At 48.7% G+C, this 20,478-nt stretch overlaps 1 protein-coding gene across 1 annotated transcript in view; it reads right to left on the bottom strand.

The window, feature by feature from the left end:
* The window catches only part of GCGR (glucagon receptor), a 70,970-nt gene that overhangs the window by 18,861 nt on the left and 31,631 nt on the right, over window positions 1-20,478 (bottom strand). Inside the window, exons 4-9 of the mRNA XM_078599254.1 lie at window positions 8,889-8,996; window positions 7,091-7,206; window positions 5,931-6,037; window positions 4,658-4,814; window positions 2,427-2,586; window positions 56-116 (exon numbers count right to left, since the gene is read on the bottom strand). Coding sequence (XP_078455380.1) covers window positions 56-116; window positions 2,427-2,586; window positions 4,658-4,814; window positions 5,931-6,037; window positions 7,091-7,206; window positions 8,889-8,996 — 709 coding nt within the window. The remainder of the gene's footprint in view (window positions 1-55; window positions 117-2,426; window positions 2,587-4,657; window positions 4,815-5,930; window positions 6,038-7,090; window positions 7,207-8,888; window positions 8,997-20,478) is intronic.

Genomic DNA, 20,478 nt, shown 5'->3' with positions numbered 1-20,478 from the left:
CCCCCCCCCCCACTATAACACACGCACACACACACATATGTATGTTCACACTTACTCTGTATTTTCCTTCAAATATTTCACCACCACCCAGGGAGCCACGAACAGCACGGGAGTTCCTGCAGATGCGGCCGCAGTGCCGCGCCACCGGCAACACAGACACGGAGCAAATCACACACCACACAGCGCACCCCCCCCCCCCACCTGAAAATCATAGGCGCCTTGTAGAATGTTTTCGCCGAAGGGCCGGGTCGAAACGTGCAAAATCCACGGCTTCGCAAATCAAGGCGTCTCTTAAACAATGCACACGAGGACGTAAATAACGCGGCTAACGGTTTATTTTGACATGGGATTGTCAACAGCGTAAACGCAGAGCAATGCGCGGTGGGGGGGGGGCAGCAGGATAAGGGGTGGGGAGCGCTCGCGTGTCTCGGTGGGAATCAGGAGCAGCCCCTCGCCACTGCCCGCGTCGTCGTCGTCGTCGTCATCATCATCGCCACGTGGTTCGGGGGGGGGGGCAGTTGGGGGGCAGCGTTGCCAAACGGCCTTACGGAAAGTTGACAAACAAACCTCAGCGATGCTGAATGTCACTAGATCAGTCTTTTTGTTGTTGTTGTGTGTTTAGTTTGTTGTCCTTCCCCCGCATCTCCGATTAGCACGGTTGGCTACGTACGGTGCAAAAGAAGTTCAACATACATACATTCTAAAGCCATTGAAAAATCACTGAACAGTTTTGCCAAAGTTTACCGTGCATAAAAACGCAGTTTACCATGGGTAAAAGGACAGTTTACCATGCGTGAGAGCAAGTGTTATGCATACTAAACTGAAAGCTAAAGGTGAAATCCTCTAATTGCTTCCTCATGCCTCTCCTAGACAGAGCTCGAGTAAGCCCCTCTAAAGGGTGTTTGGCATTCTCTTCCATGTTGGCCAGATGTCTTGGAAGAGGTGACAGTGTCGACGCTTTAGCCCATCACGCGTGATCTGCCCTAAGACCAAGTGTGACATTACCCATTTATACTGTGGGGAGGGTGGCGATAGGAGGAGATTTCCAGATAAAACCAGCGACTTTTGGATTGGAAGCCCAATTAGCTGACCGTTACACCACTGTGGCAGCATCCTGTAAAAGGACCACATTTGTCCATCAAACCGATTGGAATGGCTACTGAATCCAGAAATTACCCTTGTATAGAAAGTCGCTAGATTTGTCGCTCGTCACTTTTTTATATAAAGCTACGTTGCTAAGGAAACTGTAAGAGGGCCCACGCTTTACCCCAAAAAACGTCCCGAAGATTGTGTGACAAAATCGCCAAGGTGATACCACCGTGGGAGAATCAGGAGTGACACTTTACACTGGCCAGTAACATGTCTGCTCATTGGCTCTAGGCGATGCCCGTTGCTTAGGTACCAGCCTGTGATCATTATCACTGCGTACATAGTCATTATCATTATTTACCCTATGCAGAAGATCGAGGCTTCAATCTGCCATGAAGCAAATGCGCACAACTCCAAACCGCGCAAGCCACGGCAGATGCGGATACTTGGTCAGCACGATAGGAAAATTAAAAAAATTCTCCGGCAGTGTCCGGCGAAAATGGTAACCCAAAAAACGACCGTGGGACATGAAGCGACTCAACGCCCGATTCACAGACACACGAAAGAGGAAGCGTCAAAGCGATCTACTGTGCTACTCCTGATGCAATCATCTGGCTCAACCACCCAAATGTCAAATCAGAGTCATCGCTCGACATCAGGGGTGACCAATCTGTAAAAATTCAAGAGCCAAAAAGTACTCTGTCAGTTCTGCAAAGAGACAAATGTTTCGATTTAAAGCTTTCGTGACTGTAGGGATTCATCTTCTTGGTTCTTTCGATAAAGTCACGTAGAAGGGAAATAATAAAATAATAAAAATATAACATAATAAAATAATTCTCACGACGTTTCGGCCACAATGCAAGCAGCCGTCCTCAGGTGAAAGACAGCGTCTGAATGAATTCATTCAGACGCTGTCTTTCCGACAGACCTGTTATTCACCTGAGGACGGCTGCTTGCGTTGTAGCCGAAACGTCGTGAGAGTTATTTTATTATGTTTTATTTTTATTATTTTATTATTTCCCTTCTACGTGACTTTACCGAAAGAACCAAGAAGAAGACAAATGTTTGTGTATAAGTGTGTGTGTATATGTGTATATGTAGACAGTTTTCGGCACAGTACGGGGAGATATTCATTTGTCTTTGCTACTGTCATAGGATGTTCCACGTTATGCCCCTTCGATAGAGTTGCATGTGGTGGATTAAAGAGCCGCATGCGGCTCTGGAGACGCAGGTTGGTCACCGCTGCTCTACATCAACATCAGCTGTACGAGCTCACTACTTGTAGGAGGGGGAGTTCGAAGGGGGTGGGTGCAGGGAGTGTGGTTGATGTGACCCACCCCAGCCGACGGCGAGGTACACCTTGAAGTAGGTCTCCTCGGAGAAGACAGGCACCACGAGCAGCGTGTGCAGGTACACGCCCTCCACCAGCAGCCAGTAGTAGTTGGCGACGATGCAGTACTGCGTGAGCACCTGCGCCGTGCGGCAGCCTGCCGCCGCCTGCACGCGCCGCACACGCACGCGAGTAAGGTGAGATGTTAACTCCCTCGCCTGGTACACAGGAGGTCGCGGGTTCGATCCCGACCCTGACGCCCGCTGTATATTTGGAGTTTGCGTGTCTCCCTCTATCTCTCTCTCTCCCCGTGGTCGCGTGGATTTTTTTCTCCGGGTCCTCCGGTTTTTCCCTCCATATTTAGAATCAACATCACGCGTTTAGACTATTTGGCTGCTCTGTATTTCAACTTGATGAGCCACATCGCTGAGCTCACATTTGTGGCCAGGTAACTTCGTAAAAATATATGTAGCTCAGTGGGCCTTACCTGGTAAAACAATAAATAGTTTATATAGTATCCAGTAGAACGAGCGGTAGAGCGAGCAATAGAGCGAGCAGCTTGCCGATGGAAGGTTGCGAGGTCAAATGCTGGTTGGGGGTTGACTCTGCACAGCATCCCTCTGGGGTCGATAGCAAGAGTACCGCTTCGTAAGGAAGTCCAAAGTAGTTATCCTAAGGATAGCCTCGCCCCTATCGCATAAATGTGGAATGTTCATCACTGGCTCAGGACTGTAAGCAGAAGATGAGCAGGCAATCACATTGGCTTGGTTGTCTCCACGTAAACATGGTGTACGGTCTTGCTTTTTGCGTTGAACGGAGGTCCCATATTTTAAAATGTAGCACTCTTACCAATAACATCTGGTAATCCAGCAGCATTTGTTTAATGAGTCTGACTGCTGATGAGACCCAGAAGGTAAAACCCAGTCCACAGTTTGCTTGCTCAAATGCAGCTTGATAACATTGGTCTGGAAAGCCTTGAGGCTGATGGACTCACAATATATAAGACAACTACACAAAGACCTACGCAGACGAAGTATCCGATTCGTTCCGGTTTGGGCTCATCAATGGGTGCACTTTGTATGAAAGCAGAATGAGTGGTAGCTGTCCACAGTAAAGCGACCAATCACCCCCCCCTCCCCCACCCCAGCCTAGCCCCCACCGATTTACACGCAACTCCGACAGGCAAATGTCAGGGCATTAGGGGCACACTTTGGAAGGCAAGGGCACATTTCAGATATAATCCCTCTCCAACCAACCCCTCCCCCCACTCCACCCTCCACAACATCCCACGTCCATCGCCCACTCACCCTGCCCCACCTGCTCGTGATTCAGACTTGCTCCCGAGGGCTTTTGCGGCGAGTGACCTTTAGCTGCCCCCACGCAAATACAGCACGCACTCCAAGAGCGTCGCATCCGCTGCAGCCCGGTTTACGACAGCGACCCCTTCGTAGCGACGCCTGCGACCAGATCGGCCGCAACGCGTCCGATCGCGTCGGCTCTCGGAAGCCAAGCGGGCTTTGAGCCTGGGCCGAGGCTCCGACTGGTGGCCGCCGTGCACGAGAAGGTGGCGGTTGCGGGCATGGGGGCTGGCGAAGGCACCGCCAGGAAGCGGCAGCGCCACGATGAGTGGTGAGTTGCGTCCGGATTCTCCGGTTTGATTCCCGCATGAGACCACCCGTGTGTTGTCCCAGCCAAATGGAGTCACTCGCCGACCTCTACACTGAGCGTCATCCGAGTCTTTGGGTGCAACCGCCCACCTCGTCATTAATGAGGGTGTCTCTTGCCAATTGATTCACCCACCTGGCTACCTCGTCACTCATGAGGGTCTTCATCGTCGATGGGTTCACTCACCCACCTCGTCACAAATGAGAGTGTCCCTAGTCGGTGGGATAACCCCCCCCACCCACCTCGTCACTAATGCGCATCTTCCTGGTCAATGGAATGACCCACCCACCTCGTCATTAATGAAGGTATTCCTGGTCAATTCAATGACCTACACACCTCATCACTAATTAGGGTCTTCCTGATCAATGGAATGACCCACCCACCTCGTCACTAATGAAGGTATTCCTGATCAATGGAATGACCCACCCACCTCGTCACTAATGAAGGTATTAGTGGTCAATTGAATGACCCACCTACCTCGTGTCACTAATGAGGGTCATCCTAATCAATGGAATAATCCACCCACTTCGTCACTAATGAAGGTATTCCTAGTCAATGGAATGACCCACCCACCTCGTCGCTGATCAGGGTGCCCCAGTCCATGGAGTCGCCAAGGGGCATATCCCAGCGCGTCTCCAGCAGAGCGTCACGCACCAGGATGGACGCCGCTCTCAGCATGAAAGAGGCGAAGAGGTTCGCGTGGATCGAGTTGCGGGTGCAGTGAAGCCTCCTGGGCAACCACGAGCACGCGATTCGGCGATGACGCGACCAGAGCACGCAATCGTGCAATCGCACGAGCACACGATCACGTGGTCACGCGATCACGAGAAGACGCGATCACGCAATCGCACCGCCAGCCACCTCCACCACGGTAGGATCCGTGTGTTATTGCGGCCTCCTGCGAGGGGGCCCCTCTGAGCTGTTGCGAGTGACGGAGGGGTGCTCCAGGGTTGATGCTTACGACACTTGTGTACGCATTGCCTGGACTCTCTTCTCGTATCATGAGCTCAAGTGATTACTGACTTTTTTCCATTCCTTTATCGACATTGAAGTTAAAATGTGTCTCTCAACGTTTAGCGTGTTGAGATGATTACTGACTTTTTTCCATTCCTTTATCGAAATTGAAGTTAAAATGCACTATTAGAGTAATAATTGTACTATTTTTACAATTATTATAGAATGTATAACTTTACTATAATAAATTATCTAAATGCAACCGCATCTCAAGAAGATCCATTTTGTTTGTGGGTTAAGCCACGTGGTACAGTTTATTTATAAAATACTTGTCAATGACCCTCCACCACCCGACAAGATTGTCACGTTTACAAAGATGTTATTTATACGTGGCCAATGTATCAATCAAAGTCTGACCACTAAAACAGCTGCTGCTCCTCACCGGTGACGAAAGAATACGCACGACTGGAATTAAACTCAAACTGCTCTGAGCTTCATCCGGTGGCCAACTCAGCGCTCAATTTCCGAGTGTCCACGAAGCAACTTCATGTGGAGTGGCAGCCAATGACGGGCAGAAGAGAGGTGGAAAGTCGCGCAACTGGACTCGAACAGGGGTCGGGTCTCAGTACTGTGAACGATCGGAAGGAAAGGAAATTCCAGAAACAGGCAGCAGAGAAGAAACGACCTCCTCTATCAAAATAATTTTGTCAGGAGGCCTTTCAATGCTGAAGCGGAGATCACGTGCAGGGGGGGGGGCAGAGTGAGATGAGAGCGGGGAGAGGCAGTTGAGACTGGGTCAGACGGGGTGTCGGGGGGGAGTGACGACAAGGGGAGGAAACGTCTCAAATGTCTCAAGACCCCGAGCGGTCGATGTGCTCGCTGCCGCACGCACCTGAAGGACAGGAGCACGCCCAGCGCGATAGTGAGGACAGCCAGGGACAGCGAGTAGCCCACGGTGTACATCGTCTTGTAGCCACTCAGGATCTGAGACTGACCGGACTGCCGCACACACAAACGCCGTCGCGACAACAGCGATCGTCTGTACCCATGCGCGTGCCTCGATGACACACGCCCCCCCCACATCCCCCTCACCCCTCCTCACCCCCCACCCCCCCTGTTTCTTTAGAGGGCCCCTCAGGTAAAGCTTTTGGGAGCCTGAGTCGTAGAATTGGGATCCTTTTCATCATTCAGCGCAGGGAGCACACTGAATGGGATCAACACTCGCATTTATATGAACTAAAGGTAAAGATTCCCCAAATAGCCTCTTACAGGCTGTTGAGGCAAATACTGTTCGCGAGCACATATGAAGGGCGACCGCTCCCCACACATAGACACACACGCATCCTTGTGCCTCGATGGCTTCCGGGGCCCTTTCCTCCCTATCCACGCAGAAGACGACTTAAATCATTTAACGGCTCTTGTTGTGATGCACAAGAACACCCAAAGACAAAGATCTCCCGTAGAGCCTTCAACAGACTGTTGGGGCAAGTGCCGTGAGCGAGTAGCGCCTATGAAGGCTGGCACGGCCACACGAGGGGTGGGGGGCCAGCACCACGGAGACACACGCACCCACGCACACACAAGCGCGCGAACACGCACGCACAAGCGCACAAGCACACGCACGCACACACTAGCGTGCACACGCACGCACACACGCAACACACAAGCGCGCACATGCACGCACACACTAGCGTGCACACGCACGCACACACGCACACACAAGCGCGCACACACACACGCACACACAAGCACGCACACACACACGCACACACAAGCGCGCACACACACACGCACACACGCACGCACACACAAGCGCGCACACACACACGCACACACAAGCGCGCGCACACACACGCACACTCGCACAAGCACACGCACGCACACACTAGCGTGCACACGCACGCCCACACGCACACACAAGCGCGCACACACACGCATTCACGCACACACAAACACGCACGCACACACACGCACTCACGCACACACACGCACACACAAAAACGCACGCACACACACGCACGCCCACACAAGCGCGCACAAAGGTGCGCTCACCTGCTCCCCGACGGGAGGGTCCGCGCACTGGCTGAGGTCGCGCCACGGCTGCCCGTCGCCGTCCGTCTCCCACTGCCCATCGGGGCCACAGCGCCTGTACGCGAGCCCATGGCGGACTGGACAGGCGCATGCCGAGCTCCGTTAGTGGAGAAAGCGAGCGTGGTCACGGCCGGCACTCGGAGACGTGAGCCGGCCGTCACCTCGTCGATGACGCGCCGTCATCATCATCGTCGTCGCCGCCGGAGACACGATAAATGTTTATGCCGCCGTGCATCCCAAACCCAGGAGGAATTTGAGCGTTTGCCACTGCGGAGAACTAGTTACAAATTTTTTTTATCACAAATGTCTCGTGATTATATCAGCGGGGTATCTGTAACTGGATATCTCTATAAAAAATAACTTTATTTTTACCAGGTAAGGCCCGCTGAGCTATATAGCTCTTATTTCAGAAGCGATCTGGCCACAACTGATTTCCCAACGATTTGGCTTATCATGTGGACATTTATAGCAGCCAATAATCTAAATGCGTGTTTCTAAATATGGAGGGAAAAAATCTTAGGACCCGGAGAAAAATCCACACGACCACGGGGAGAACATGCAAACTCCAAATATACAGGCGTGAGTGTCAGGATCGAACACCACGACCTCCTGTATACCAGGCGAGGTAGTCAACTTTTCGCCACGGTGGCGACCTTATATTCGTGTAGGCTGAGTGAGCGTCTTTCGCAATGAAATTATTTCTCTGGAACGGTGGCAACCGCCAGCGCCACGTGCGATGACGTATGCATCATTTTACCGTTGCGTCCAGATTATAATTGCCCGCACGTGGATGGGATCCATCACGCGTCGTTAATTTCAACTCATTTCACTGAACGCGCAATCAATGTATTGAACAAAACATGGCGAATGTGCTACATTTGTATTCAGTTTGCGAATAGGACAAACTTCCTGGAAGGACGCGTACAGTTGTATCCATCATATTAGAGGGGTGGATAAACAGTTCATGCACTTTTCTATGGCACCCAGCCACCCGAGTTCAATTCCCACTCACAGCTAACATGATATTGGCACGTGATATCTGAACGATTCCTGTCCCCTGCCCCTTCACCAGCTCGCATGTGGTGAAGCATGGTGAAACAACCCCCATCGCTGACATCATGTGGGGAGGCCTTCATCCAACAGTGGATTGACAAATGGCTGTACAATTATAATATAGACCGTATTCTCTGGAGTATGCGACACACCTTGTTTCTCTGTATTTTACAACAAAGGTTGAGCGTGCATCTTGAAATCCAGTACAGATTAGTATAACCGTTTTGATATCGGGTATAATGTTGGTGTGCCTCTTGCTTTCTAGAGCATCGCATAATGGTGGCGAGATGTTAACTACCTTGCCTGGTATACAGGAGGTCGTGGGTTCGATCCCGACCCTGATGCCTGCTGTATATGTTGAGTTTGCGTATTCTCTTCGTAGTCGTGTAGATTTTCTCCGGGTCCTCCTGTTTCCCCCTCCACATTTAGAATCGACGAGTTTAGAGTATCTGGCTGCCATAGATGTCTAGCTTCTGACCAGGCCGCTTTTGAAAAAGAGCTGTATAACTCAGTGGGCCTCATTTGTTAATATAAATATAGTTTATAATTAAATATTTCTGGAGAATATGATCGGTTTTCCGCATTTTACTCATACAAATATCAGTGACTGCTCCACCTGGCCACACCTTCCCACCCTAGGGGCAATGCTTCTCCCTCAGTCCCTCCCACCCTCCCCCACCGTAGGGGCTGGAGAAGTGCCGCTCACCTTTGTCGTGCCAGGGCACGTACCAGGGGCACGACACGTTCACCACCGAGTCGGGCAGCGCGTCCGGCCAGCACGCGTAGCGGTCAAACGTGCGGTTGCAGTAGACACCTGCACAACCGGGACCGCACAGCGAGCGGTCAGCGGCAGAATGAGTCTGTTGTGGTGGGTTGTCGGTTATAATAGCAATGATTTAAAAAAAATGGATGCCTTCACATGCAATAAAGCCTCACGAATACAATTATTCGTTTGTGAATTAATTCCCAAGTCGAATCATGTTGCCCAATCCTGATAAATCCTTTAAATAATAGTGGGATGAATGGTAATGTTAGGAATAATAATGCCCTCTCTTTACTCAGGGAAGAAGCCTCATTGGGTTGTCATGCTCTTTAACAGGAGGGCCCTGCATTGGGAGTTTTTTTAACAGTTGTATCAATGGGTGTTTGTTACGTGGGAGGAAATATAATTAAATCAAATTCCATGCATATGAGGGGGTGACGATCAATATCCACACAGGTAGATACAAAATGTAATTTCTCTGCTGCCATCTTCTGACCACCATTGCAGGATAAGCCTACAACAGCTGATATGTTTTATTGGCAGTCTTCCAAGCAAGTACTAATCGGGCTCAACCCTGCTAAATTTTCCAGATAAGACGAAATCAGACATTCGGGGTGATTTGGGTTGTAGGCCATGACACATTATAAAGACAGGTCTATCTCAACCCACTGCTGAATGAAGACGACACTTAGCCACCTCTGGTCAGTTCGAGTTGGTAAAGTGGGGGGGTGCATAGGGCAGGTTCGGATATCACAATTATAATTCTCCAAAGATGTTTGCCGTGTTCAGGGTTCATCATGCAGTGCGAGAACGATTGCGTCGCTGCTGCACCCCCCAGAATGAAACTAAGAGACGTTAAACGGACTCTGTTTCTCCAAGAAAACAAGAAGATAAATAAATTATGATTGTCGTCCATCAGCACGTGCGCTTTCCGCACCAATGCTTTGCAGCGACATTTATTTCAGCAGCAAACTCCCCTCCGCGGCAGGGGGGCAGCGAAGTGGTGAGGCTTGTGCCTCGCAGCTCGGAGCATCTGGGTTCAAATTCTGCCTCGGGTGTTATTCTGCGTGGAGTTTTCGTGTTCCCTCACCCCCCTCTGTTCTGTACGGGTTTTAGCCAGTTCATGCAGTTTCTTACACGTAGCTAAAATATACAATGTTATTTGGTGTTGACCTAACATCACCATGTAGCAAGGCACTCCTTGAAAAATAGCTTTCAGACTCAGTTTGGCTGTCTTCGGTAAATAAGTGATTATTGTCATTATGCAACGTCTCAGTTTGACAGACCAACATGACTCTGGGAAGTGCCGGCATTGCTAGATTATCGCTAACAGCAATGACCCTTGCTTCTTGTCGTACATCTGGGCTTAATGGATAAAGGCTCATGACTGGTTGCCCTGGAATATTTCGCATTCCTTTGAGAAAGAAAAACAACACCATTGAATCCTACTTTGAGTTCACGACTGCTTTAACACGTGACTATCACACGGTTAGAGCGCCAGATACACAAGAAGACATGCGATTAAATAAATACACTTTTATATCAATGTTATGTGAGTGAACGTCAGCCCACGTAGCCACAGAGCCATGTGACAGCCTCCTCCTCCAACACGTGCAGGGCAACCATTCTGGCCAGCACGCCCTTGTCGCACATCACAGCCAGAGATGTCCAAATGCATTGCCGTGCGGAGCACGAAGAGTGATACGAGATTCAGACATTATTTATGGTTGATTGGGGGCGTGCGTTGGAGGGGCTCACGTGGTAGATTAGCCAGTTGTGTTTTCTGTAGGTGAATTCAATATTCAATCAGATCCAATTACAGACCGCATTTCCTCCTGAACGGAGCACTCAAAACCTTGGCACGGTGACGCACCCACAGCAGAAACAATTATTTTCTTTCTCTATCCACACGTTTGCAATCAAGCTGGAGAACACCGTAGGAAATGTCATCGCCGGCTCTTAATCTCTTCCCGAATATCGCCGGCAGATTTTCCGCCAGCAATTATAATTCTCCAAAGTTATTTTTGGTTGTACCGCGTGTCGTTCGGTATCGTGAGCAACATTTTAATGTTGAATATATTCAGGACATCAAAGGGCGTTTTCACTGCAGGTGTTCCGTTATGGCAACTGCTGGATGATGATGATGATGGTTGTTACTGCGAGTGAAACGCTGTGCCTGATTGGTAGATGCTGGGGATCGCTCTCCAACACAGTGGTATGCTGAAGCAACAGCTTTTTTTCAAGAGACAACTTCATAAAATGTTGCTGCGTCAAGTGGAGGAGGATGCATATCAAACATCCGAATTTTTACTCTCGCGAATCTGACCCAAACGTCAAGCAATGCGTGATAATATTGGTCGCGAAATAGCTGCGTGTTAATCATATCGAGTTGCTGAGTTGCAATAATCCGACGGAACGGAGACTTCCTCGATGCGAAGCAGGTGTCTGCATGAGGGTCACTGTGGAGTCCGAACTCTTTTCACGCAGTCGGATGCGATCGCGCAAAGTTAATTTAATTCGGCCAGTCTGCACCACACAACTGCCACTGGTCATGTCGCCAGCGCAGACAGAACTCTCGCGCATTTTGATGGATCACGTTTTGAATTTTCTTGATCAAAACACTTTTCCAGAATTGTTTTTCTAGTTTGGGAAGTCAGAGAAGTCACGTGATGCTATCTGAGTGGACATTAACTGCAGCAGTAGCATGACATTTATGTCTTCATGCTCCAGTAAATTGAAAACGAATTTCTGTAGAACAGTTTTTTTGTGTTTAGTTTGTTGTCCTTCCCCCGTACCTCCGATTAGCACGGTTGGCTACGTACGGTGCGAAAGAAGTTCAACATATATACACAATATCAAAGTGATCCTCCCGTCTCCAGACACTCTCTTGCGAGCTCACCCACCAGGACTGCATCTTCCCTTCGGATTGAGCCAGAATAACCAAAATTAGCACAACAATCGCGCGCAAATTAGTTTAACAAAGAAGCGAACATTATTACGTTTAAATTTGACTGTAGACATTAAACGGCTTGCACATCTATCGTGTGCAATTATCGTTTTTTGGTCGCAAATGCTAATTTTTAATGAAAAATACAGGAGAAAATAAATTCACTATTTAACACCATTTACATGGGCTCCTTGATACCCGTAGATTTTGTTTTTGTTTAAAGGTGGAAGTTAATATTTGTTTGATCTAGAGTGGATTCAGAAGCTTTATAAATCCAAATTGGTTTGCATTGCATGAATAATAATTTACAACTTTTAATCAATCCACAAAATGGTAGATGAAAGGTTTACCCATGCTGTGTCATGGAGATTTTTTTGACCATACTTCACCACGTTGGTCAGAGCAGGTTGGTCAAACGGGGGAAGGTGAGGTTCCTGAGGATCACTTCAGATATCACTTGCCACTGATGTCATCCGTGGGCCAGTAAATCAATCTCAGATCATTGGTCTCATATCACAGTGTGCTAACCACCATGCCACCGCTCCAACCTGGTGGTATTGCATTAAGTGCTTAAAAATCAATTTTAATCTGTGGATTTTACAGCCTTACTCATGCTCCAATCAGAACGGATTTGTACCCCACTCGTAAGTACAGATGAATAAAACCACTCAGAGGTCGAATGCGTGTCTCAGTCGCCAAGCGGGCTGCCTGTTGTCTGAGCGCGGGCACGTGACGTGCAAGCACACGTCCGGGGAGTTATTGATTTTTTTTGTTCTGTTGAGATGCTTGAGAATCGTCACCAATGCACTCCAGTGGATGTGTTGTCACTCCGATAGCGGCTTCATTGATTGCAGAGACTCCAACAGAAGCCTGCAAAATAGGAGGGCTCGGTCTTTTGAATGTTTACGCAAAGCAATCAGGCTGCACGGACGTCGTGTCAAAATCGCAATGCGGTGAGAGAATACGTGAGGGTTTTCTCTCATCTGCACCGCGTGTGAAAGCTGGTGATATGATTTAACAATATTTTTTTCTCTTGTTTTTATCCTGATTGTGCTATTGGAATTGTGTCACGAGACAAAAAACAACCCATTCGGAAGTCGTGAGAATTATTTTATTGTGTTTTATTTTTATTATTTTATTACTTCCCTTCTACGTGACTTTACCGAAAGAACCAAGAAGATCTCACAAAACAGTGCAACACTTTTGTGTTGGAGAATGGCTCTGGGACGCAGATATCAGAGAGCTACCTCTGAGATCCCTTGAGATGACATCTCGTCCACAGAATTGGGGTCAGAGCTTTCCTGCTCGCTCTACCACTGACAGTAAGGTCCGTCACATAACAGTCACACCAAAATGTTTAATTGTTAAAACTGGAATGTATCTAAATTAAGTGCAGAATCATGTTAAATGTGATGGGCTTTGTTCTATGCAAGTCATTGGTGACTGGGTTGAAACCATAAACTCAATACAATTGAGAACCCAGTCTAATCACATCGCTGTACAAGACAGTAAGACATGCATCATGGGGAACGAGGTGTATATACGATTGTTTCAAAGAAGAGACCGAGACGGACTCATAGGCAGATCAAAAGAGTAAGGACTTGGAGCTTGGAATTGAACAGTGGCAATGAGTTGAAAAGCATGGTGGCCGGTGGGAGGGTGTTCCAGACAGCGGGAACTGCAGATAATAAATTGCAATCTGTCAGAATAAACGTTGATTCTGGTAGTGATTTCAGAAAAAAAATTACCTATTCCTCTGAAACATGTTACTAGAGAAAGCATTCAGATGCAGCCACGCCAAAGTGCATGGGGGTGATCAAGCCAACACCCAAATGTAAACCAGCTACGATAGCACACACACACACGGGGGTGGCCATGTGGCTCAGCGGAGCTAATTCCACGTTAGAAACACTCAGCCAGCACGGCTAAGAGTCTGCGTTCAAATCCAAGTTTCAGCCACACCGAACCAACCAGCGCCCTCGCGTTCTCACCACAGCCGCAATCGAACACGAAGCGTTTTATTTCGATTTAAAGCTTTCGTGACTGCAGGGATTCATCTTCTTGGTTATTTCGGTAAAGTAACGTAGAAGGGAAGTAATAAAATAATAAAAATAAAACATAATAAAATAATTATAAAAAAAGTTAATAAAATAATTGTAACAAATAATTAATTAATTTATTATGTTTTATTTTTATTATTTTATTACTTCCCTTCTACGTGACTTTACCGAAAGAACCAAGAAGACGAAGCGTTTTAAACGAGACAATCCTGCTCAATGAGACCTGGAACAACGTCCCTGCCCGACAACTTCCATGCCAGGACAAGACAGAGACACTTGGGAGTACGATGTTGTGCAGTAGTCGAGAACAAATTGCTTCCACAGAAATGGCATGATGCGCTTCATTTACATGTAAAGCCATTCGTCAATCCACTCGGGGATTGATGGCTTCCTCACGCTGTGTACCACGGTGGCGAGATATTAACTACCTCGTCTGGTATACTGAAGGTTGTGAGATCGATTACGACCCTGACGCCTGCTGTATATTTCGAGGTTGCGTGTCTCTCTACCCGTGGTCACGTGGATTTTTCAACGAGTCCTCTGGTTTTTCCCTCTACATGTAGAATCAACAAGCGTTCAGAGTATTTCACTGCAATAAATGTCCACGTGACAAGCCGTTTGGTTGAGCTATCATTTGTGGCCAGGTCGCTTCTCAAAAAGAGGTGCATAGCTCAGTGGGCCCTTTGACCGTACTCATCGCCCTGGCCTATGTTGATTGGTGAAGGGGATCTAGAAATGGTTCACACTGGAGAATAAGACTAAACAAAAACCATGTCAAATTACAAAACTGGACAGATGGCACTGCGGTGGGACAAGCAATCGGGAGGTTCGGAGTTCACATCCTGGTCGGGGGTTGTGACTCAGCCCATCACGCCTTCGGGTGCCATCATAAATAAACATAGGCTGTCCAATAGATAGGCTTGCCCCTCGCCATAGGAATGTGGGACTTCCACCGCTGGCTCTGGAGAGAGCTGTAAACAGGAGTTGAGCACAAATGCCTCGATGCCCATGTGAGCAGCGGAGGAAGTCGCTCCGACTTTGAACGACCCTGTTAGTTGAACGGCACCGGCCTCTGTCTTGAGATTCGAGGTATGCCGCAGAAGGTCTTCGGGGGCTGAGCGATGTGAATGCTTCGCATTCCCCGAGATAAACTCTCGATCGTAAATCAGCGATCAGAGGGGGAACGGAGGCACGCAGAGAGAGGCCGTTCACTCCTAAACTCCACCAAAACCGCACAAGACACTGGGTTTATTTTTTTCCAGCAAGATACTTTTTTTATGGTGAACCTATTTCACTTATATATACACACACACTTACGTTATATACTGCAATCTCTAACAGCGTTGTCTAACTTGCAGCCGTTAGTTCCATAATATCAGCACCGAACTGAAGTCTTCGACGCTGTGCATGCGCGAGTGCGAATGTGTGGATCTGCATGTGAGCGTACGAGTCTGTGCATTGACGTGTCCCCGTGGACACCGGTGGATGCCCGTGCGATTGTGTGTGGGTGTGTGTGTGTCCGCATGAATGTGTGTGTGTGTGTCCGCATGAATGTGTGTGTATGTGCATGCATGTGTGTGTGAATAGTGGGGAGCGGTAGTGTAGCGGTTAGCGCGCTACGCTACGAACCCAGCGACCCGAGTTCGATTGCCGCTCACGGCCAACACCAGTGACTTTTATCTTAACCGGTCCTGGGCCTCCCCTAGACGGTCAGGCACGGTACTTGGCCATCCACCCTTTCAGGCCTTAATAGGTGTTCGCCAACAGCACTTGCACCAATTGTATTTTAAGGCTATAGGGGGGATCTTTGTCTTTTGTGTTAGTGTGTGTGTGCGTGTGTTAGCATGCGCATCACAGCATTTAAGAACTAAGTTGGCCCCTGTGCAGACAGGGGGGAAAGGGTCCTAAAGACAGAGAGAGAGACATGGATACAGATACCAACAGAGGAACACAGAGATAGACACACAGATAAACACATGGAGAGAATTGCATAGAGAGACAGAAAGACAGAAGCAGAGAGAGGCATAGAAAGAGACCGACATAGAGAGAGACATGAAGAGAAACAAACACACAAAGATAGCCAGAGAGACCAACACTGGAAGACATATACAAACAGAGAGTGAGAGAGACACGGAGAGACCAACACTGGCAGACATAGAGATACAGAGAGTGAGAAAGACACGGCGAGACCAACACAAGACATGGTGACAAGCACACATACACACAGGCACACACAGACAGACACACACAGATAGATGGGCAACAGAGCCATTTGGAAGCCCCTTAACGAATTGAGCCACGTGTTGTGCATATGTGAAGATGGCACAAATCATGACCGTACGAACTAAATCCCCTAAAATAGACTCCTGGACTCGAATCATCAATGCTCGTCCATACAGCTTTGATCATGCACAGCACACAACTTTTTTTCTCAATTTGAAATGAACCACGCATTGATGCTGTGTATGCTACGTGGACAGACACACGCAAGATACCCCATGAAGCCCACGTGGACTTTTGGGGCAACCGCTGGTCGTGAACACCTATGGAAGCAGATGGCACAATGTCCGGTCACCATTTTCTTCCCAGTGCCGAGGTTCACACGTAACACAAGATACTCATTTAAGGCCGAGTCAACCTGGGGCAGGCACGGAACATAATTCAGACATCTCTCGCCAGACCTCTTTCTTTTCATCGTGCGTGAACCACTGTACCACAGTTCCCCTTTGTGACCCCGAAAATTGGTATTTCGTTGATTTTTACTGCAGAACCCTGTTTAAAAAGCCTGAAATATCTGGACCGACCCCTCCCGAGGGAGGTTCCTACATCAGTCTCTGACACACACACACGCCCGATCGAGTGCACAGCCATTGCTCAAATTATTACCGAATTCCAGCAGTCAAACACAACCGCCGCCTACTGAACCATGGCCAAAAGCGCCAGAAGCGTAATTTGTCTTTACAAGTGTTGTGCAGTGGAACCACGCGGAGACGAGAAACACTATAAGGGCTGTTGCCATTTTATTAAACCACTGTTACACTTCACACTCTATGCTCACACCAGCGTAGGTGCTCTCTATCTGGGTCCTTACCCTGGACACTGATCAGTATTTGGTCCTGCCCTCGGCTATCCCTTTTAAAACAGTCCGCATCAGCAGCAGACCATGCTTTCCCACCTGATGACGGACGCTTGTGTTGTGCTATTTTATTGTTCTTTGGTTCTTTCGGTAAAGTCACATATAAAGATAAAATAATAAATTAAATAATTGTATACTACGACGTTTCGATTGCAACACAAGCAATCATCATCAGGTATAAAAGAAATAGCAACAAAAATCTAACCAGAAAACTATAGACAGACATACAAGCAGACAGACATCACAAAGACACACAGAGAGAGAACACGTATCGGCACAAAGAGAGAGGTCGTTTTTGTGACGAGGCCTTAAATATAGAGAGGGGGCGGGGGCGGAGAGAGGGAGGGGGCAGAGAAAAAAATAGCATGTCAATGAGTGGACGACGACGTGGTACGGTACGCAAGCTTGAAAATTAGGAGAAAGACACACTAAAATTAAATAACCTAGTAAAATATCGAAATGTAATGTAATGCAACACAGAGAGTCGGTCAACACACAATTAACGCATAGCCCGGTTGATTACGTATTTCAAAGATTGCTAAGTTAGAATTTAAGTGTGAAAATTTGGAATTTTGCATTACATTACATTTGTGTTGCAATCGAAACGTCGTAGTATGCTATTATTTAATTTATTATTTTATCTTTACCGAAAGAACCAAAGAATAATTCCTGCAGTCACGAAAGCTCCAAAAGTTAGACTATTTTATTGTATTTTATACCTACGTGACTTTACCGAAAGAACCAAAGAGTATGTATCCCGTTGGGCTCTCTCAGTCGTCTGCCCGGAGCGGAGGTTCAGCCAATACCGCCCCGCGACGAGGAGAGAAAGACCCTCTTCCAGCCGATCCTTTACTCCACACGACAGGACCTTTACCCTCGACTATCCCCTTGACTCTTCTCCAGCCGATCCTTACACTGGCTCCCCACAACGACCACGCCCCCGTCACGGGGCCCCCCTTAAGTACCCCTCGGGTGGCTCCTCCCCCCAGCTTGGACCCGCCTATGAGCTTCCAAGGTATCCATTACACCACCTGCGACATTACGTCATCCTTGACTGTCAACCCACTTTATCTCCTTCTGTTCGTCCCCTCATGGCAGAGGTCGCAACCGGGTACCCGAGACCCGTACCCTACCCGATACCCGGCTACCCGTACCCGGCCGGGTACGGGTACCCGTTTGCCCCCCTGGTGCGGCCGGGTACGGGTAGGCCGTGAGTCACTGGTGAGTAACTGTTTGTCAGTCATTTCCCAACGTCTTGTCTCTTCTCACAATTCAAGTTCCTAGAATCAACCCACCCGCGCCTGCAACATGGCTTCATCCCAGAGGTCGCAATCAGGTACCCGATACCCGTACCCTACCCGATACCCGGCCGGGTACGGGTAGGGTACAGGTACGGCCGGATACGGGTACGGGTACCCGTTTGCGACCCTGGTGCGGCCGGGTACGGGTAAGGAATCAAAACCCGTTTGCGACCTCTGCCTCATAGTTACTCACAATACTCCTCTACACAGTAACAACACAGAGCCACGCTGCGACTAACACTTGACCAATAAATAACATTTATTAATCTACACTTCACGTAGCGCCCTCTTCTTTCATATATCATTAAACAGAGCAACTGGCATAACGTTATTAGCTGTGCGTTGAGGCGGGTAATCCATCCGATGGCATCAGAAGTTGATTGATGTTGCAGCGTGCACACCGCCTGTGTAAGCGTGCCATGGGCATTGCTCGGTTCCATGCTGAACAGATCACACTTCGCCACATTCACAACAACCCTTTCGCCTTCCATTTGTGAAGGAGATGGCTCATCTCTACATATGGACAGAGCAGGCTCTTGCAAGTGAGCTGTGCACAGCTGAACGAATGGACTAAAGTGAAGTTTTATTTTATACGTAAAGAACAAAAGATAAAGGTGCAGCCCTGCGATTGCCTGCTCGTACCCATGCTGGTGGAACAGCCTCCACGAAAGGGAGCACACGAGAGTATTCTTACAGAGGGTATTTGGCCTACTCTTCCACACTGGCCAGACACGTTGGACGAGGTGTGAGTACCCACTGTTTACCCCACCACACGCGACCTGCTCTGATCAACCACCTACTATAAAACAGCGAACCAAAATGCTCTTGTATCTATGCATGCTGATGCTCTTTGTCAAACTGGCATTTTTAAAAAGACGAGGCATGATTGAGATTACTTCAAGAATCTTCATGACGTTTTCCTAACTCGTTCACAATTGTACGTAACGTTGCTGACACTGATGAAGCTGGAAAGATCTAGAAGAACGACGACATACCAATAACAAACACAACACTCTCAATCTCCTTTTACAATTGGCTTTCAAAAGAGAGGACATCAATGGATTGGCAATGTTTGCGAGACAAAATTTACATTTCAATCTATAAATGAACCAAAAACAAAAAAACGCAGACGCTTCAGGGGAAGAACAGGAGCCGTCCCTGCTCGTGCGTCGCTTATCACGGCGGCAACGCCAATGGCAATGCCAACGGCGACGCCAACGGCAATGGCAACGCCAACGGCAACGCTAACGGCAACACCAAAGCCAACGGCAATGCTAACGGCATTGCCAATGGCAATGACAACGGCGACGCCAATGGCAACGCCAAAGCCAACGGCAATGCTAATGGCATTGCCAATGGCAATGACAACGGCAACGGCACACCAAAGTCAACGGCAACGCTAACGGCATTGCCAATGGCAATGACAACGGCGACGCCGAAGCCAATGCCAAAGCCAACGGCAACGCTAATGGCTATGCCAACGGCAACACCAACGGCAACGCCAAAGCCAACGGCAACGCTGATGCCAACGCCAATGGTGTTGGCAATGACAACGGCGACGTCGACGCCAACGGCAACGCCAACGCAACACCAACGGCAACACCAAAGCCAATGGCAAGGCTAACGGTATTGCCAATGGCAATGACAACGACGACGCCGACGCCAACGCCAAAGCCAACGGCAACGCGAACGGCAACAGCAACAGCGCCGCCAATGCCAAACGCAACGCCAACACTGAGCCCCGCACCACGTTCTGCTCCGTCGGACCGCGGCATCGCAGCTCCGTTTTGGAACGAAGTCACCGTCGTGGTGAAATAAATAAATAAACAAACAACCATTACGCACCTTTTGAGGCGAGAATTTAGGCTAGGCCGAATGTGAAAGCGAGACTTGACAGTGGTAACACTTGCGCGCACGCATTGTGTGGAGGTTTGTTTGTTTTTTTTGGTCTGCCCCCCCCCTCCGCCTCGCCCCCCCTCCACCCAGTGTGCATTCAAAACAAAATATGACCGTGCCTGCCCGGTGGGCCGCTGCTAATGAAATTACCTCTCACTTTGTTTTGGCCGCGATGGTTTTGTGTATGCAGCTC

This window comes from Lampetra planeri, chromosome 1, assembly GCF_965212315.1.
Source record: "Lampetra planeri chromosome 1, kcLamPlan1.2.h2, whole genome shotgun sequence".
Classification (NCBI taxonomy): Eukaryota; Metazoa; Chordata; class Hyperoartia; order Petromyzontiformes; family Petromyzontidae; genus Lampetra; species Lampetra planeri.
This window is presented reverse-complemented; position numbering and strand designations above follow the sequence as displayed.